General features: G+C 38.1%; 1 protein-coding gene across 1 annotated transcript in view; it reads left to right on the top strand.

Moving 5' to 3' along the window:
• Positions 1 to 18367, top strand: part of LOC149278299 (sorting nexin-29-like) — a 181406-nt gene that overhangs the window by 36476 nt on the left and 126563 nt on the right. The window contains exon 14 of the mRNA XM_089502141.1: positions 5463 to 5542. Within this exon, the coding sequence (XP_089358267.1) occupies positions 5463 to 5542 (80 nt within the window). The remainder of the gene's footprint in view (positions 1 to 5462; positions 5543 to 18367) is intronic.

Raw genomic sequence — 18367 nt, 5'->3', positions numbered from 1 at the left:
GTGAAACATGTTATGGAAAATGTATTGCATTGTTTTTACCTGTAACATTTGCCTATTGGTTTTAACTATACATAACTAGTCAACCAACTAAGGTGCAAATATCACATTTAAGTACTCTAGTTTTTGCAGCAGTAAAATGTAACAGGGTTGTCTATCTCTGCCCACCAGGACTATATTCTATAATCTGACCAGATGGTCTTTGATTTTTTGTAATTATATTTTTCACTAATTAATGTGGCAAGTAAAACTAATTTGACTAAAATTAATATTGATGAAATGGTCACCGAGACATTTTGGACAATGATGTGCTTCCAACTTTGTGGGAACAGTTTGGGGAAGACTTTTCTATTCCAGCATGACTGTTCCCCAGCGCACAAAGGAAGGTCCATAAAGACATGGTTGGATGAGTTTGGTGTGGAAAAACTTGACCGGCCGCACAGAGCCCCGACCTCAACCCCTTCAAACACCTTTGGGATCTACAGGAACTGGGATTGCGAGTCAGGCCTTCTCATCCAACATCAGTGCCTGAACTAACAAATGCTCTACTGGATGAATGGGCAACAATTCCCACAGAAACTCTCCAAAATCTTGTGGAAAGCCTTCCCAGAAGAGTTGAAGCTGTTCATAGCTGCAAAGCGGGAACAACTTCATACTAATCTCTATGTATTTAGAAAGCAATGTCATCAAAGCCCTTGTTGGTGTAATAAGGTGTCCCAATACCTTTGACCATCTACTCTCATTTCCTAAAGCATGCTGTAATATGCCTTTCCTTTATCAGCATTACTTTATTTTCTTTAAATAATTGCTAAATTAACTTTTTGCTAAATCACTGCAGTAAAGTTTCATTTATAGGAGTAGGTTGTGTCAGTGGTTGCCTCTGCAAAAAAAATAAAAATATAGTTAAATAGATTTGTAAAGAAATCTAATTTCTTTGGTACAAAATGATTCGGTTGTTTCTGCAGTAGTATTCTCAGGCTTAAGAGAAAAATAACTGTATAGTGAGGCAGTAGATTATGAAAATATATCAGCCTCTTTATAATGGATTTAGTTCAATCTTTAGGCGGTTTCCTAGAGGCGCATGCCTTAATTGTTGCCTTCAGGACTGGAGTGGTGGGGATTAAAATCGATCCTGGCACTTTAAGACTGGTGGATGATAAATGACATACATGCTGCTGTTGGCTCTTACACTCTTGCAGACCATTGCAGTGGCCATGTGTGTCTAGCTGGCAGGTGCACACAAAGAGACCAGATGGCCGGTTTGCCAGATGACCTTTCTGGGCTTGAGATGCTTACAGTCCACATGTTCTTATTTTACTTGGTAAATTTCTCTTCTTCTTTAATATCTGCCATTGTTCAGATTGTTATTGCTGGTTACATGCCTTGTGCTTATCATTTACGTTAAAGCCTTTTCAGCCTTCGTCCAACCAAACGCTCTTCATATCAAACCTTATTTCTTAAGGTATCCCCTTATCTCTATATATTGTTATCTAATGAAAGCACACAAGTATGAAATAGCTTCCGATCAACCCTGTTAGATGTTCTCCAGTGCAACTTCAAACCTCTACCTGAAATTGTCTCTCGTAACTCCTGCTTGTGTGTCAGCTTCGTTGAATTTTGTGTCCGTGCTGTGCGTTGTCGTGACCGCTTCTTCTCTGATGCCCCAACCCTTTGTTTTCCCCACGAGTAACTTACATTCTTATACTGTTGGTGAGAATCCCTCCGTACGCTGGTAATGCCTAGTGGGATAATATTTCTTACATGTAACGGTCCATTAACCAAGGTATTGGAATGAAGGCAATTCAGAAACCTTGAGAGAACACAACAGAGGTGATGAAGAAGCACAGTGTGGTCCCCAGTGTCTAGATTGTAGTTACTTCTGTAGTTCCCAGGATTTCAACAAAACCAAGACCGTTTTCCTATAAAGATAAGAGTCTCATTCTAAATAAAAGTTTGAATATTTCACATATATTTGGTATCGCATCGTTGGTTGATTTATGTTCACACAAGCAGTTCTAAAAGAGCTTTGTGAACACCTTCGCTTGTAATTTTTCTAGCACATTTGTATTTGCAGATATTATCTCAAATTCTTTGTTAAATGTAAAATGGTGTAATGTTCCAATCTGCTCTTACGGCTTCAGGTTTTTTGAAATGATAAATCACAATGGAAGGCATGCACAAAGTCTGCAATTTCTCATTTACTAGATTGTAAAAAGACTTCTCTGAGGCTGGTTATGAGTTTCTGATAATTTATTAAGCTCTTAACAGGATTCACCAGATGGGGACTGTCTGGGAAACAGGTGCTGAAATATTTGTAATCATACAAAACCTAAAATTAAAACCAGAGTTCGAGAGTCAAATGTTAACACTCTTTTGGACCTTATGGTGTGCTGTTTGTTACCGTGATATAGAGAGACATAGAACTTATTTTAAACTGTCACCAAAATGCCCCCCCCCCCCCCAAAAAAAACCCCTTAAGTATAGGTGAACATTTTTATAATGGAAGGATGAGCAAACGGGAATTTGCCTGAATCCAGTTTTAATCTAGAAATCAGTACTGCATGAAACAGTTATCCATTCATAACTAGGATAGATGCGAATCAGCAAACCATCTATTTTTGGGTAACAATTTTGAACATTAATTTGTTTTCTTTTCTTTTATAATCTTTTAATAATCTAGATCAGAGTTCTATATGGTTCTTAGCACTCAGTTTGCATTGGTATGCTGTCTGCGACCTTAAACTATGCGGTAGTAGAGTTTAGAGTATCTTCAATGTGGCCCCCTAACAGGCTATAAGGTTCCAGGTGTGCATTATGAGGAGAAAGATAAAATATATACCATTTAGAACTGAGGTTGAGAAGCCCTGTTCCAAGTCAGAGTTTCTTAAACCAGGACCTCAGGATTTATGGTGGTCCAGGATGTATGTGTTGGGTTTACAACAGACAGTGGGTTGTTGGTGGCCCTTGAGTTCTACCGTGATAACCAGTCATTAATCAAAACAAATCAGAATCAGAAGAGGACATAAGTGTCAAAGAGGTTAGGGTCGGTCCCTATACATTTCTACCTCCAGGCAGGGGCCAGCCCTGCCATGGAGCAGTGTGGGGCAATTGCCCCAGGCGGCACTTTTTTTTTTTTTTTTTTTTTGAAGCAGAGGAGAGAGAGGGGCACTGAGTGGTTTTTGCTTATCAAGTTTTCAGTACCCGCTCGGCGCCCCTCTCTCTCTCTCCTCTGCGAGCCCTCTAGCCCGGTCTCAGTGCTGGCTTGTAATGCTGAGCGCCGGAATATGACGTCATTTCCAGCGCTGATCAGTGAAGCAGCGTGCACCGCGACAGAGCAGGGAGACTCGCCGCAGGACTGCTGAAAGTTAAGTGAAGTACAAAGGGGGGGATAGGGTAGATAGTGAGAAGGTAGGGAGAGGAAGGGTAGATAATAAGAAGGTAGGGAGAGGACGGGTAGATAATAAGCAGTGGCGTCGCCGGGGTGGGGGGGGCACATTTAAAACTTCGCCCCAGGCGGCACTATGTCTTGGGCTGGCCCTGCCTCTAGGGGTTTATTTTTTTTACATGAGAAGAAAGAGAGACTTGGTGCCTTTAGTACTTTTCTATTTTGTAAACAATTGGAAGCAGAATCCTTTACTTTCAATGGTGGTTATTAAAAAAAACAGCTTATTTTCCTGCGTGCTCAAAAGCCTCAGGTGAGAAGACATAATAAGTCCAAAGGTGCTGAAGTTGGAGGGAACTTAGCTCCTTCTTCGAGTGAGTACATCAGCCATTTTTCCAGGACTTATATACATTTTATGTGCACAACTCCAGTCATTAGGGGCCACAAACAGCACACAATAATTGGTTATCCCAGCTTTAGCACAGATATCTCAGTTTAAAGTGCATTTTATTTTCATATATACCATATCTTTATTGGAAGGTAAGGGTTAACATTTCTCAGAATTCAGCGCTGTATATCAAATTATATTTTTAGCAGCCTTAATATATTTTAATAACGCGTTACATATAACTCAGCATTTGCAGTAAGGTGAGGCCTACAGGGCATGGACGCTGTTCACAGTTACAAGTAAACAAATCTGTTAAATTAGCAAATAACCAATTACTAATCTGACTTTATATGTACATGATAACTACAACGTTTATTATACAGAAGACAAAATCTGGAGGGGGCGTAATAACGTTAATGTTTTTAAATCTAATTTATATAGCCAAATTTAAGAAAAAGTAAAATAAATTTACACAATTACTTTGAACGTTTGTGTAATACTTAATCCACTCACCTCGTTGACTTAGACGCAATTACAAGTGTCTGGCTTCTTTATCTTTAGTTAACATAGAAGGCTTATGTAATCACATAAGATACATTTATCAAACATTTTACCCCTCCAAAATCCTAAATAAAGATAAACAATGATTATTATTGCCATAAAGAATCTTCTTAGCGTCGTGAATGACCAGGAAAATCCACATGACAACAATGGCAGCCCCCAGGTTGGCAGATTAAGGAAGTTTATTGGAACAAAATAGGATAAAACCATTTTTTTGGTTAGTCTTTACCGGAATTACTCTTTACCTGATTTTTTTGTTTCCATGGAACTTTTCCTTTAAGTTTACTGTATGTAATCATAGGAACTGTACCCCTTCCGTTTTTTATGTTCTGCGTAATCCTAGGGTTCAAGAGCCTTTTGCAAAATGTGGTTGTAATAACCAGGGTTTTAACTGGATTTCAATGAATACACAATTCTCCTTTGGCTTTTAAAGTACAGCATTGTCTTGCTGTCTAGTTGGCTTCTTTATTAGTAACTGTAGTTGAGGTGCGTTCTCAGGGTATATAATTAGAATGGAGAGGATATCTGAATGGTATTATTAACTTCCGACATCTTCCTGACAATAACATATACAATTAAAGATTGTGTTAGATCAACGTGAACTACTCTGCTGCTAAGTAGTACGTAATGAAAGGTATGATTACACATGGATATGTCTTCTTACAGAAGTTATTCCTCACTTTTGTCTCCCAAGAAAAAGCTAGTTAACATGTAGTCTTTTGTATTTGGGTTAAAATAAGGGGAATAAAAGGGAATAATCACCCTCACAGCTTTTAGCATAACGAAATTATTATATAAGCCATAGTGTGTTATTTTCGTCTATCCGTTGGGGACATATGCTTTAAACATAAGGGACTATTTTAACTAAAAAAAATTAAGACAAAAGTTTCAAAGGGGAACAGTAACACAACAAACTGGGGTGTACAGCATAAGGGGGAGGAAGAATTATGCAAATTATGAGAATAAGAGGTTAAGATGAAATGTGAATGCATATGAACTTTATGGTTCTAAACTCTACAATGTATTTGGGAAAGATGCAGATTTTCTGTAAGGAAGATCATCTGTTTAAATTCACAATACTAAGGCATGAGACACCTGTTTAATATTTTATCTCTATGTTTTATCTTTGCACAGGGAAAACGAGGTGTTGAAAGTCCAGCTAAAGAAGTATGTTGGAGCGGTGCAGATGCTTAAGAGAGAAGGTCAAAGTGATGGTAAGGATGACATTATATATATATTTATATATTAATAAATATGAATGTCAAGGATGCAACAGCTCATTGCTCTATTGTCATACAGAAATGATCAATGATCTGTACATTTAATGTTTTTTGCCAGGATCTTAAGTTTATAAGAATGGGTATAGTTTATGTTGTAGACAAAGTTCTTAGTGGAAGGCGGTACCTTTTTATTAGGCCAACACTGATAAGGATTATATAAGCTTTCGGATCGAAAGTGGGTCTCTTCTTTAGATGGAATGCTTCAGATAGAGGCATTAGGCTTCAGAACATCTCCCAACAGGAGGGTTATGGAACAGGACATTCTCACAGTGTTCTTCAGTCTATGCAGTCTATACAGATTTGACTGCATCTTGATCCTTTTCATTGCCTGATTCATCCTTTCCTGATCCATTGTCCCTTAAAATGTCTTGCTCTGTTATATGACTTGCATACCAGCCTGGCCACTAACGTGTGTGAAAGGTACATCGACCTGACTCAAAATGAGATGTTGCCGATAAAAATCTAAAGATGAGTTTGTAAAGTTAATCATATTACATTTAAAGTAGGATTTACCTCCGTTAACACTGTGAATTGCAGAGAAAAAGTTATGTGCCTTGCTGCAAAGAAGGTCAATACTGTCAGATGTGGAAACAAATGCCTAAAGGACATTGCGTTGTAAATAAAATGTGTACCGTAGCGGCTGTTCCATTAATTATGTTGTTCTGTACCTTATTCTTGTCTTGAAAAATGGCTAATAATGTTCTCTCTTATTAATGGCTACAAGTTCGTGAGCTGATGCTTCCTTTAGTAATTGGAAACTTTTGTAAGTAATTGGCCCTGTGCTTTTTAAGTCGGCATTTTTGAAATCATTTTTCAATATTCTCTTTGCAACTCCTTGTTTTAGGTGTAAAAATTAGAAAATACAGTACCACGTTAACAAAACCTACATTTTACAGCTCAGGAAGTTTTAAGGAATTTGTGCAATAGGGGCTGTGTTTTTTTGATCTGTTCTCAGTATGTCTGAGTGCTCCTCACTCCACTGTTACTAAAGGTGGAGAGATGTATTTATGTCGTGAGCGTCCCTTGTAGTCACCAAGGCCAGTCCCCCAGCCATCCCAGATGCGTGGTGCTAGGTACACAGAACTATATAATGGGACGGGGATGGTTGGGGAGATTAGAGATTTCGCCTCGTTACAGTAGACGTCGTAACGTTGAGCAGCAGTTGAGGGCCGATCTTCCCCCAGTCTTATGGCAGAGACCCCTTGGCCCTGCTGCCATAAGCCCTGGCTAGTATATGCCACTGGCATAAGGGCCAATTAGAAGGCTGTAGTGTATGAAACATTTTGCAGTTTCAGGAACATAATTTAACGGTTGGTGGCACTATTTCCTTTACAAGTTTTGTCTTCCTGTTGCAAAGCCGGGCTCATTAATAAATTGTACTTGGAGACTTCTTTTTAGTGAACATTCTTAATGTGTGCTATGCAGTCAGCTGTTGGGTAAATCTAGGATAGCAGGTGGTTAGTTACACATTGCGCAGTCAGAACGCTATTCAATATTGCATCTTGGCTCTTTTTCTCCTTTGCGCATGTCCTGAAAAACGAGAACATGTACAGCTGTGTGAATCTTCCACAAAGTATAAAATAAAATTATTTTGCTGTATATACATTTTAGTACTACAATATTACCTTTTTACCTCTATACATACTTGTTGCAACAATACCCCAGAATTTGAAGAAATTAGCTTTTTCATAGCATGACTATTGTAACAACCTTTAGAATAATCTCTTCAAGTTATATCTATAAATGTGTATGTTATGGTTGGTCATGTGATCCTGAGCACTTATTTTTAGTGCTCTTTAAACTTGCCAACTATTTTATAGTTATCCTTACTTAGTAATTTCAGGTAAATAACTATTTATTGTTAGTTACTTGTGTAGTGCCACCTCATTTTGCAAAGTACATAGGTTATAACAAACATGATAAGATCATCTACTTGAAAAGGTTACACGGGCCCTATTCACATGTTTATGATCTATAAGAGTTGGGATACAGACTTTGTAGGTCAGTGGCACCGTGGAATGTGTTGGGGTCCTGAAAGGACTGGTGGGACTGACCCTTAAGCAAAGTCACCACTGACCCAAGAGTACAGAACCACTCACAAAATACTAGAGTCCGGAATGTAGTACAATAGCAGGAGCAAGCAGAGAACAGTCCAGAGGTCAGTCCTGGCAGGAGACAGGACAGGAGGCGATCAGCAATACCATAACTTAAGCAACATTCTACAAAACCAAGAAAACTTTAGCTATAAACTCATCCATCTTCAGGTTAGTTTGGCTGATACCAAGCCCCTTATGGTGGTGGTTACCGCGGTGGTCGGCACTGAAGTAGCTGGTGGCTGACATACTGGTTTTCTTCTGTGGTTGTGGTGAACTGGGAAATAGGTTCCACTGGAAGAATGAATTGGATTTATAGTGCTCTGATTTGCAATTCATACTTATTCAGACCTTATTGTCTAGAAGGATAGCTTGATTGACCTTAGCTTTAGCTGCACACGGTTATGGCGCAGAACTTTATTTTTTGAATTCTCTATGATTTATGATGGTTTTTGTATATAGTAAACAGACAAGTCTAGGTACCATCAGGATTTTACTGGGTCGTTGTACCCTGCTGTAGATATTTGGCATATAAATGATACGCTTTAGCTTATTCAGGTCACCGAGCAAATGGTTTGTTACTCTTACTGATCACAGTTCTACTCAGGAGATCATTCACACTGTACTACGCTGCGCCTCGATAATTTTCTGCTCCTGGCTTTATGTATATGTTCTATTCAAGCATGGCTATGTAAGAGAAAATTGTCTTACTGCAACTGCCAAATAAATTGCTTTCAATTATCCTGGCTATAACTTGCTATTGTTACTGTTTTATGTGGAACGAAGAAGAAAAAAAAGCCAGTTGTTAAAGTCTCAAAAGAAATGCTTTTGTGTATTGCTTCGAATGTTATAATGTTTGAAAACATTGCAGAAATGTGAAACTTTATTACAATGATCTGAAAGCAGTCCATTCTCTTTATTTTTGTGTATCTTATTTAATTTTAAGGTACTAGCATTTTCTGTACAGTACTGAAGAACTAAAAATACAGCATTCAGAAAACAAATTAACGAGCTAAGCAATAACATAAACGCCCATTAGACAGACTTTCATAGTGTTAGGCTAGGTTTCCACTTGGGTTTTTGTCCTGCGTTTTTTTCTTTATGAAAAACGCCAGGAAAAAACGCCAAGAAAACTGCCACTGCATTTACCTGCGTTTTGGCGTTTTTTCTGGATTTTTTTCTGGAGTTTTTTCTGGCGTTTTAGCCTTTCTGTGGAAATTGCTTTTTTTGACCTTAGGCAGTTTTTCCAGCCTTTACAAGTTAGAATTGTCACCCAGCTAAAAGGGATTCGGATAAATGGCAAGTATCTGCCCCCTCCTGATGTCATTTCCTTGGTAGAGTTCTACTTAAACACCCCGGTGGACCCTTTTGTCACTTTTCTGTGGTTTGTAAGGCATGCTTTATTCCGAATGTCTGCTCCTCTAGGAAGATTGGCCCCAAATGATGGTGCAAATTGTTTGCTGTTGCTTTTGGCAGGCAGGATCCAGTTGGTTTGTTTGTAATGGGATGTTTGTTCCAAATGGTGTAAAATTCAATATGAACTTTGTTTTGTGTGAAACTGTTTGTTTCCAGCCTATTTCTCGTAGGACACACAGATACTGGGTCCATCCTCTGCATTGTAACTGTGGAAAAAAACGCCATAAAAAACGCCAAGGCAAAAAACCCACATGGCTTTTTCATGGCGTTTTTTCTCTCCCATTGACTTCTATTGGAGAAAAACGCCAAGATTTCCTTGCAAAAAACGCCAGAGTGTCAACATGCTGCGATTCTGAAAAACTGCCACAGAGCCCAAAAAAGCAGAAAAACGCCAGAGAGGACTGAAAAAACGCCAAACAAAAAAACGCCAAGTGGAGATGGCATTCTGCGATTTCCTATTGAAGAACAGCTAACATCTGGCTGCAGCGTTTTTTCACAAAAAAAACGCCAGGTGGCGCTATTGGCGTTTTTATGGGCGTTTTTAGCAAAAAAAAAAACCAAGTGGAAACCTAGCCTTAGGGATATTAGTGAGAAGGAGAAGAGGACCCTGCCCTTGCGAACCTACGGTCCATTAAACCTTCATGCTTTTTCCTTCACTTTACCAGAATCATAATATTAACAAAAAAAGAGAGAGAAACTGTTGGATTTCCCATTAGACTCACTGTGTGATTATCTTGAACGGTTTTATTGTGCAATATTTTTGGGACAGTAGGTTTTGGCTTAGGTCCCACAGTTCATCACTAATGCCCCATGCGTGATAAGGTCTAGTTCCTGCTGAGAAGCGCCCGTCAATCTTTAGCGAGGTTACGTGGAAAGATAGTGTGGTTGTCCCTTAACTGCAAACATAGAAGGATTTTTTTTATGAAGCAGGTCCTGAAGCGTCTCTTGGTATGCTGGACGTACCCATTGGGGTGCCGTCCATATAAGAACCCAGGATTACTTCCAGTAGAACCCCTTTCAAAGAAGGAGAGGTTCTTGGTAAAACGTATGCCCTGATACTCTAGAGCGAAGCTGCTTTTAATGTTTGGAAGCAGATACGTTCTATGTTTAGCAAGCTGAGAAATTCAGATTTAAATATGCCTTGCAGAAGAAAGTTGTCAGAGCTTATAGCCTATAAATAATGTTTAACCCTTATTAAAATTTAATTTCTTATCATACTGAGATAGCTGTGAGAGGGAATGGAATTAGACCTCTTAGCGTTTCTCCAGATCACCATGTAACAGACATGCATTAATAATACTTTTATCAAGTTGAACTGAAAAGGGACATGGACATATTTCAACTCACTTCTTCTTCTCGAAGATTTTTGAAGAATCAACCCCAGCGCCTTTTTTTTTTTCCAGCAAGAAGATCCCTGCTACCCACAAAAGCGAGATGCCCAAAAGTTGTGTGGTATGCATCTCCTTGTGAAGTATGCATGAGATATGTATTGAAACCCTTGTTTATGCAGGACATTTTTAAGATGAAGCTTGTTAGAAATAACCCTCCATAATGCATAACAAAGTTGATGAGTTGATCAGCCCCTGACACATTCCCATTAAAAAACCTTACATTATCTTCAAGAACATGAGTCTAAAATCCGCTATTTTAGGACAACTAGGACCATATAAGGAAAAGGTTTTGCACAGACAAAAAAATCCCCCACCCAATGTATGGTAATGTCGTAGTATGCTTACCTTGTAAATCATAGTCAACAATAAAGGAAACATACAAGAGGTGTATTCACTAAGGTGGGATTTATTAATAGGAAGGATCACTCCTGGAATAACACATTAAAAGGTTAGTTTGTATTTCAATAATGTGATTATTTTGATTACTCATTTTTCTTTATAGATTCTTCAACATGTTCTGTTGTGCGAATTGAACAGCTGCTTGAAATATCAAACATTTTGATATCCATTTTAATATTTAACGTGCATGAATCATAATCATATGCTTAGGTTGATAGATTTTGTTTCTGGCAAATAGATATCATTTTTTTTACGTCCCTAAATGGAGAAACTGTGTCGTTTCAAAATGATTACGGATCTTCAGTCGCCCCCTTTGGCCACGGAAAACTTTAATATGCATTCTTCTTTCCCAATTTCTTTTCCAATTTGGGCGGGACAGTTCCAATTTTTGGACTCTGTCCCACCTATCCCTACCTCTGTCCCACCTATCTCTACCTCTGTCCCACTTTGCTATCCACTATGACAGTGACAGATTGCTAAAACCGAGTGCAAAATTCTGCCAGCCAATCGGCAGACAGTGTTTTGGTTTGAGCCAATCGGCATACTGTACCTTGAGCAGCATCCCGTCTCTGAAACTCTCATTACATGAGAGTTGGTAAACTGGGAAACAGCAAATCAGTGCTGCTGGTGAGGAAACGGCTATTGCCCCCTGCCCTGACGAGGAGTGTGAGAAAGCATGGAGGGAGCCGGCCCCTCCACACCACTGCCAGCCCAGGAGGATGCCCCCACAGCCCACCAGGGCTACTACTCTCACAGCCAGCATCATGGAAGCAGTATGTCTGGCTGAGCCTCATGGGAACTGTAGTTAACAGCAGATGATGTGACAGGTGTTGTGGACTACAACTCCCATGATGCCTAGTCACAGGGGACACCTGGCTGTCTGGGAATCATGGGGACTGTAGTTCACAGCTAACATCTGTGCCTTTATCTACTGTTAACTGCACTTCCCATAATGCTCAGCCAACATCATGGAAGTTGTATGTCTGGCGGAACCTTATGGGACAAAAATAAAGCGTGTTCTTTATTGAAGTGGCATTCTTATATAGTAGATATTATACGTCCCTTTAAATAATCAAGCAGTAGAGGTGCTAACAAATAAACAATATTTCACACTGCCAACAGAAGCAGCTCAGCGGCCGGGGCTGGGCTAGAAATAGTTTTCTCTTCTTCTGTCGTTAAAATATTTTATATTTTTCTTATCTTGTGTTCCCCTTTGTATCATGTACCTATATTTGATGTCACTAACGTTAAAGTGTTTTATTCCTCTCTAAATACTTGATGCTTCATGTTATAAGATGAAGGATGCACTTATCAGGCGTCTGTCAGCCAGTAATAGACTGACACCTTCAAGCATAAAGACCTAATCTTCCAAAACATAAAAAGCCCTTAAGGTGTTACTGGCAACAAAACATCAGTTAGAGAACTTGTTCTTCTTATGCTATTTAAAAACTGCTGATCATTATCGGCTATAAATGTAACAGATCAATCACCCAGATTTAGTCACCGTCACGTCACTGCCGTTTGGTTCTTATCCAGGATTACCTTTTCATTATTTGTAACAAAAAAAAAAAAATAGCCTTTTATCTTGAAAACCTTATATTTCATTGCGAAAAACGTTCCGTACCGAGTAGACCTGAGCATAGAGAAAAATACTCCTAAACTTTCTGAAGCTGACAACACCCATATGAGACACCCAACAGTCTTTTCTGAATGGCGCATTTAATGCGATAAGTGTAGGATTGCAATATAACACGTTTTTGACCTTGGAGGCGGTGACATAATTTACTGAGAGGAAGCCATTCACACTACTGGCGAAATCAGCAGGGCATTGCGAGATTTATTTTCCATGGCAGAAGCTTGGGGAGAACTTCCAGCTATCGATGCGCATTGATTTAGGTGGCGAGGTCTAGAGAGGAAAATGCAGGCAGCGCAGTTTCAATAAAGTTCTCTTTGTGGTTGATAAAGCTCTCTATTTGAGATGACGTGGCAAAGTTCTTAATGTTTTTTTTAGAATCAAGAGGCAAGAAACACAATAAATGTATTTCTATATATCCTCCTTTTTGTAGAGCCGCAACAGGGGGGCTTGTTTAACCCCTGCGTTATCTTTTAATGTTGGTGTATATTGTATCATGCTTATGGTAGACAAAGCTAAGGATGACAAGAATGGTTTAATGTTGCCCCCACTCAAAAACAATTGATCATGTTTTCAATGTACTCAAAACCCTGCTAGGAACATGGAGACCTTATTATTAGGTGTTTGTTTTCCAAGGTGTCAGTTCATTAAGCCTTACAAATAATCGGAAATACTAAACAGCATTAAGAATAATTAGAAAGGCTGCCTTACATTTACACTTAAGCTTGCCTTCCAAGACTCTTTCATATTTCATTGTTAATTGTTTGTTTTTATTTATTTTTTCAATTTTATGATGGAGAGGAACAAAACATTCTCTAGAGGTGCCAAGTTACGTTTGGAGGGCCGGTTTACTTCTGTAAATATTAAGTATCAACCATGTACACTGATATCATTGCAAATTCATCTCTAATTAGATGCTGCCAACATGAAAGTGTTACTGTAACAGTGTCATGGGCTTTGCAGAATATAACTTTTCTGGCACCTTGTTAAGCAACGACTACAAGTGAACTTCATTTAATTCTTCATTTACGAAAATGTGGTGGCTACTAAAGAAAGCAAATGAAGTATAAAAAAATGTTCTTCTAAGTGAGAAATGTACCCAAACGCAAGGGAGCGATTTTAACAAACATTTTTTTTTCCTTACCTGCTAATGTTATTCTAATTGCCAGATTGAACTCTATAATATCTTATTTACTGCTCTAAAATTTTATTTACAAGCAAAACTTCTTTTTTTTTTTTAAGGAGATAATTTTTTTGTGATTTGTTTTTCTATCTAATTTTAATTCTAATTTTAATCATCTAGTGGTATATTTTTCTTTACTCATATTATTTTGTTGAGTTATGTTTAAATTAAGGGTGCCAGTTACTTGAGTATAAATATTTTGTAATTAAATACAGCTTTTGAAACATCTGTAAATGCATTGCAGGTATACCTGGAAACTACCCAGGGTCGGCAACTGAGAGATCTTTGTTCAGAGGAAAGGCTAGCCCTGGTTAGCCTTTAGTGCCTAGTGGGCAGAATGCAGATGGAACCTTAGAGCTGCATGGATGTTTACTGAGTGGGTGGTAGATACATGGAATAGCCGTCAAATTCTGTTTCTATGATGTGACCAAACACCACTTCCCTACCCAGAGAGGGACGTATTGTAGGTCTGTACATATGTTAATGGGAGCTGATGCTACAGGGCCCCATGACCAAGTCGTTGAACCTATTAATATTGTTGTGTTGCCTTTCCTGTCAAATTTTTCCTTAACCCCTTAATGTCCATTGACGGGTCAGGCACGTCACGCAAAAACGGTCAGGTGACGACCTATGACGTGCGTCATTTCATTAAACAATGGTTTTGCTGAAATGCCTCGATCACGAAAAACAGCCTGGTCCTTAAGGGGTTAAGGAATTCTTAATTCAAGCGAGATGATGGTGATAGGTTGTTGCCATAGGAACACAAAAGCTAATTAAATTTTTGATGAAAAAATATAGATGCTAGTTTTTCCTTAATATGGTAAATGACTCTCAATGCCAAGTCCATGTGGAACAGTACTTTTAATCGTATGTGTCCAGCGACCCAGTGACTTTCGATGCACTCAGGCTACCCACTTGAACACACAATATGTCATATCACAGTCTCTGGCATTGATTTCGTAAAATGACTAAAGCTGAAGAACATAATGTTAGTGAGAATACATGAATGTTGATGTTATGAATATATGATTCATTCTGACCTTTGTGAATTCTATTGCATTATGTCATTACTCGCATAATTTGTATGTATTTATCATCTTTTGCTTGTTTGAATTTAAAGTGCATAACAGATTGTATAGGTATGAACAAAGGCCACTAATATGTGCATTGTTAATTTATCTATCCATCTATCCATCTATCTACCTATCTATCTATCTATCTATCTATCTGTCCACATACAAAATAGTAAGTTTGCAGTTTGTAGATATGTTGATAAATTATAATTTGTTATAGCAAGAGACCATGAGATTTTGCTTAAAATAAATCCATTTAAAAGCACAAATGGCTTTAATAAATTTTGCTGAAGTGCTTTTAAACTGTACTAGTCAGACTACTAGTTTCTCTTTTTTAGCCGCATCTGCCAACGTGCATTTTAATGGGGTCTATTCACCAAAAGGAGAGTTGACTGGAGAGTTTGGTGGGGTTTCAACTCCATTACTTTACATCATGAAGAATCGACCCCAGTGAGCTTCTGTTGCAGGAAGAGCTTGACTGACCCTGTATATAATCTATAATTAAATCAGTGAGATTTCTTCAGTATCCTCATCCATTAAACTATACATTGCCACATCACATTTTGTACAGACGTTTCAACCATACTGACAATCCCATAAAGTGAAAGTGCTCAAGTGGTCAAGACGGTTTGAGTAAATTGGGCTACAGATGATCAAAGGGCCAGCAATCATATGTACTTTAAAGAGCCAGATGTATCCTAACTAGAGTTAGTTGTTCCCACTCCTTACCCTGGCTCATACATGGAAACTCCTGGGCTCCGCTGACAGTGGCATTCCCACTGACGTCGTGGGAGTTCCCGCTGATGTTGGGGGCGTTCCCGTTGACAGCAGAGGGAAACACCCCCATTTAAAGGCATAATGGGCAGGGAGCGGGGCCAGAGAACAGGAGGAGCAGCGCTCACCCAGCAATGTCCGGGTCAAACCCGGAGATTCCCCAGGTATTCCCTGGCTCCACCAACACCTGTCTAGTTTTGTCCACTCCATTGCCCTTCAAAGTCTAAGTGGAGGTAGTCCTGCCCCTGTACACGGGTAACGCTGTCACATCCGCACCCTCTGCCATCCTCCTGTAAGGAACAGAAGTAAGCTCTGGACAAACTGGCCTGAACAGTTCCCGGGTATACAAATGCAAAACATATAATAAAATATTAATTTAATACCTGAATTTAAATGTTGGATTATGACTTTTATAGAGGTGGTCACACTTGCAGCTGATCGATTAATCAAGGACATTTGATTAGTAGCACCTGTCTGCTACTAAGTATCTTAATTCCTATGGAAGCTGTAACGGTGTACTTAATTTTTCAACATGGTTTCTCCATTTAGACTTTATTTTTGTTGAATAAATCATGACACCGTATAATATGTTGTGTTATTGTTCATCTGACATATTTACCTAGTTTTAAGACCTAGTAAGGAACAGATGATTGTTATTTTGTCCGGATATATAAAACCATATAATTCACAGATGATATACTTTCTGTTTCACACAACTGTAGATAAATCCCAACAGGTGATATTTAAGTGTTAATCATGTTGGTTCCCAAATATACATTTTGACTCTAAACTTTTACAAGTTTTTGTCATTCATGATCTAAATTTAGATTAGTTGCATTATTTATTTGGGGTTTTTTTTTTGTTATTTTTCTCTTTATTTTCAGAAAGAAATTGAATTCTTATCATGGCTGCTCATTTTCACACTATAAGAGTAAAATCCATCCCATATATAAAATCTGTTTAACCTGTTTTCCGAGAGTGAAGCCCAAAATGTTATGTTGGCAGCCAACATAGCAGATGTAATGCATGCCAAATGCACGTGCTCAGGAGAGTACAAGTATTTTCTTCATTATCTCCAACACTTAATCCAAACTTAATTTTGACTTGCTATTAAATGTTTTGTCTGTAGTGTCTTCTACAGCACCCAAATAAATCACTTCCTTGTCGCACGCCAACTGGCAGACAAGGTCTGTACACTGTTCAGCTGGACAAGTGGATTGGATTGTAAGTTCATTATCTTTACTCTCTATCCTGCCAATGCCAGAAGCTTTCCAACGTTTTACACAGTTGCCTGACCAAAGTCTTATTCCCTCTTGACGTTGTCCAAAAGAGGAAATAAATTCAGACCCTAGACTTTTTATTGAGAAAATGGTTAGACAGGTTTAAGGAGAAAGAGATTTAGGAACTTTTAACCATATGGTATTTAACTGATAAATATAATTCATTGTTTGTATTATTCTACTTGATCAGGAAAATGTTGTTTTTTTTCAATAGAATTCCATTTACATTTAGAGTGGAATAGTTTGATCCAAACTAGAAACAAGAATGAATGCATAATTAGAGATTATATATTTGTTATTTCTTCTCAGTAAAATGAGAACACATAAGACATATTGGTCCTGCATTTGTGAGTTTACAGTTTATTGGGGGGTTAAGGAGAAACTTTTTTGGTGAGATTGCTTTTGTTGAAGTGAAGGCCACGTAGGTTTGTCGGATAAGTAAGGGAAAGTGAAAGAGCAAATTAGGGAATTCCAGAGAAGGTATCAAAGAAGACCCACATCATGGAAGGAGAAAACAGGGTATTATGAGGAATTAGAGGTTATTTAAAGAGAAGTACAAGGATATAGTGGTGCTGATTTGTTAAGGGCTCTGTAGGGAAGGGTTGGCAGTTTTATTTTATTGTGGAGGATATGTGGCGCATGTGGAGGGATTGGCACAATATGGTACATGGAGAGCAATGGGGGTAAGGAAATCAATCTGGCCTTGGTTGTCCCTGAAACCTCAATCTTTAATGTGCATTTTTTTCTATGGTAAAGGAAACTAAACTTTGATGTAATTATTGGTAATTACAAAAATTATTTATAGTGTGATGTTGCTAGATGACATAAAAAATGTTTCTAAATTATTGTTTACATTTTTTGTATGTTCTGCTATTTATAGAATACTTATTCATGAAAATTCTCTCAGGCTCTCTGTAATAGCCGAAATTATTTTCCATTATCTGTTGACAGTTGTCTGTGATGAGTGTAATTTACATATATATATATATATATATATATATATATATATATATATATATATATATATACACACCGCATTAGCAGCAATAACCACATGCAAATTAAGGCCAAACAAAAATAGAGAATGAGTAGGTGTGTCAGATTTATGCAAGAGGTGGGAGTATAACTCAATCCGGAAAAATTACATGAACTACATCTACATAATGATGTATTTAAAAAAAAATATTCAAAAGCTTGTGTATTAATTTTAGGAATTTTGCATAATACTTATCTTTGTAAGAAGTTATGTTTTGTTACTATCTTTTGCCATTTTACGCTATGCAAAAAACTCAGGTTTTTCTGAAATGTATATTGCATTGTTGGTCTCGCATGGGAGTCTATAGACTCTAGTGATACTTGTTGGTGAAGGGACAGGTTTGTAGGTGATGCAGAGTGACATAAGCTTTGAAAACTTTTTTTCCTTTTTTAAAATCTAATGTTGTAATGAGGTATATGGAAACCTAAAATCATGATTAGAAAAGTTGGTTCTGGAGGTTGGGAAAAACTTAAGTTACCGG

Source organism: Sceloporus occidentalis, unplaced genomic scaffold (genome assembly GCF_023333645.1).
Source record: "Sceloporus occidentalis isolate IW3139 unplaced genomic scaffold, rSceOcc1.0.p SCAF_195, whole genome shotgun sequence".
Taxonomy (NCBI): Eukaryota; Metazoa; Chordata; class Lepidosauria; order Squamata; family Phrynosomatidae; genus Sceloporus; species Sceloporus occidentalis.
The sequence above is the reverse complement of the archived record's forward strand: the minus strand, read 5'-3'. Positions and strand labels throughout refer to the sequence as shown.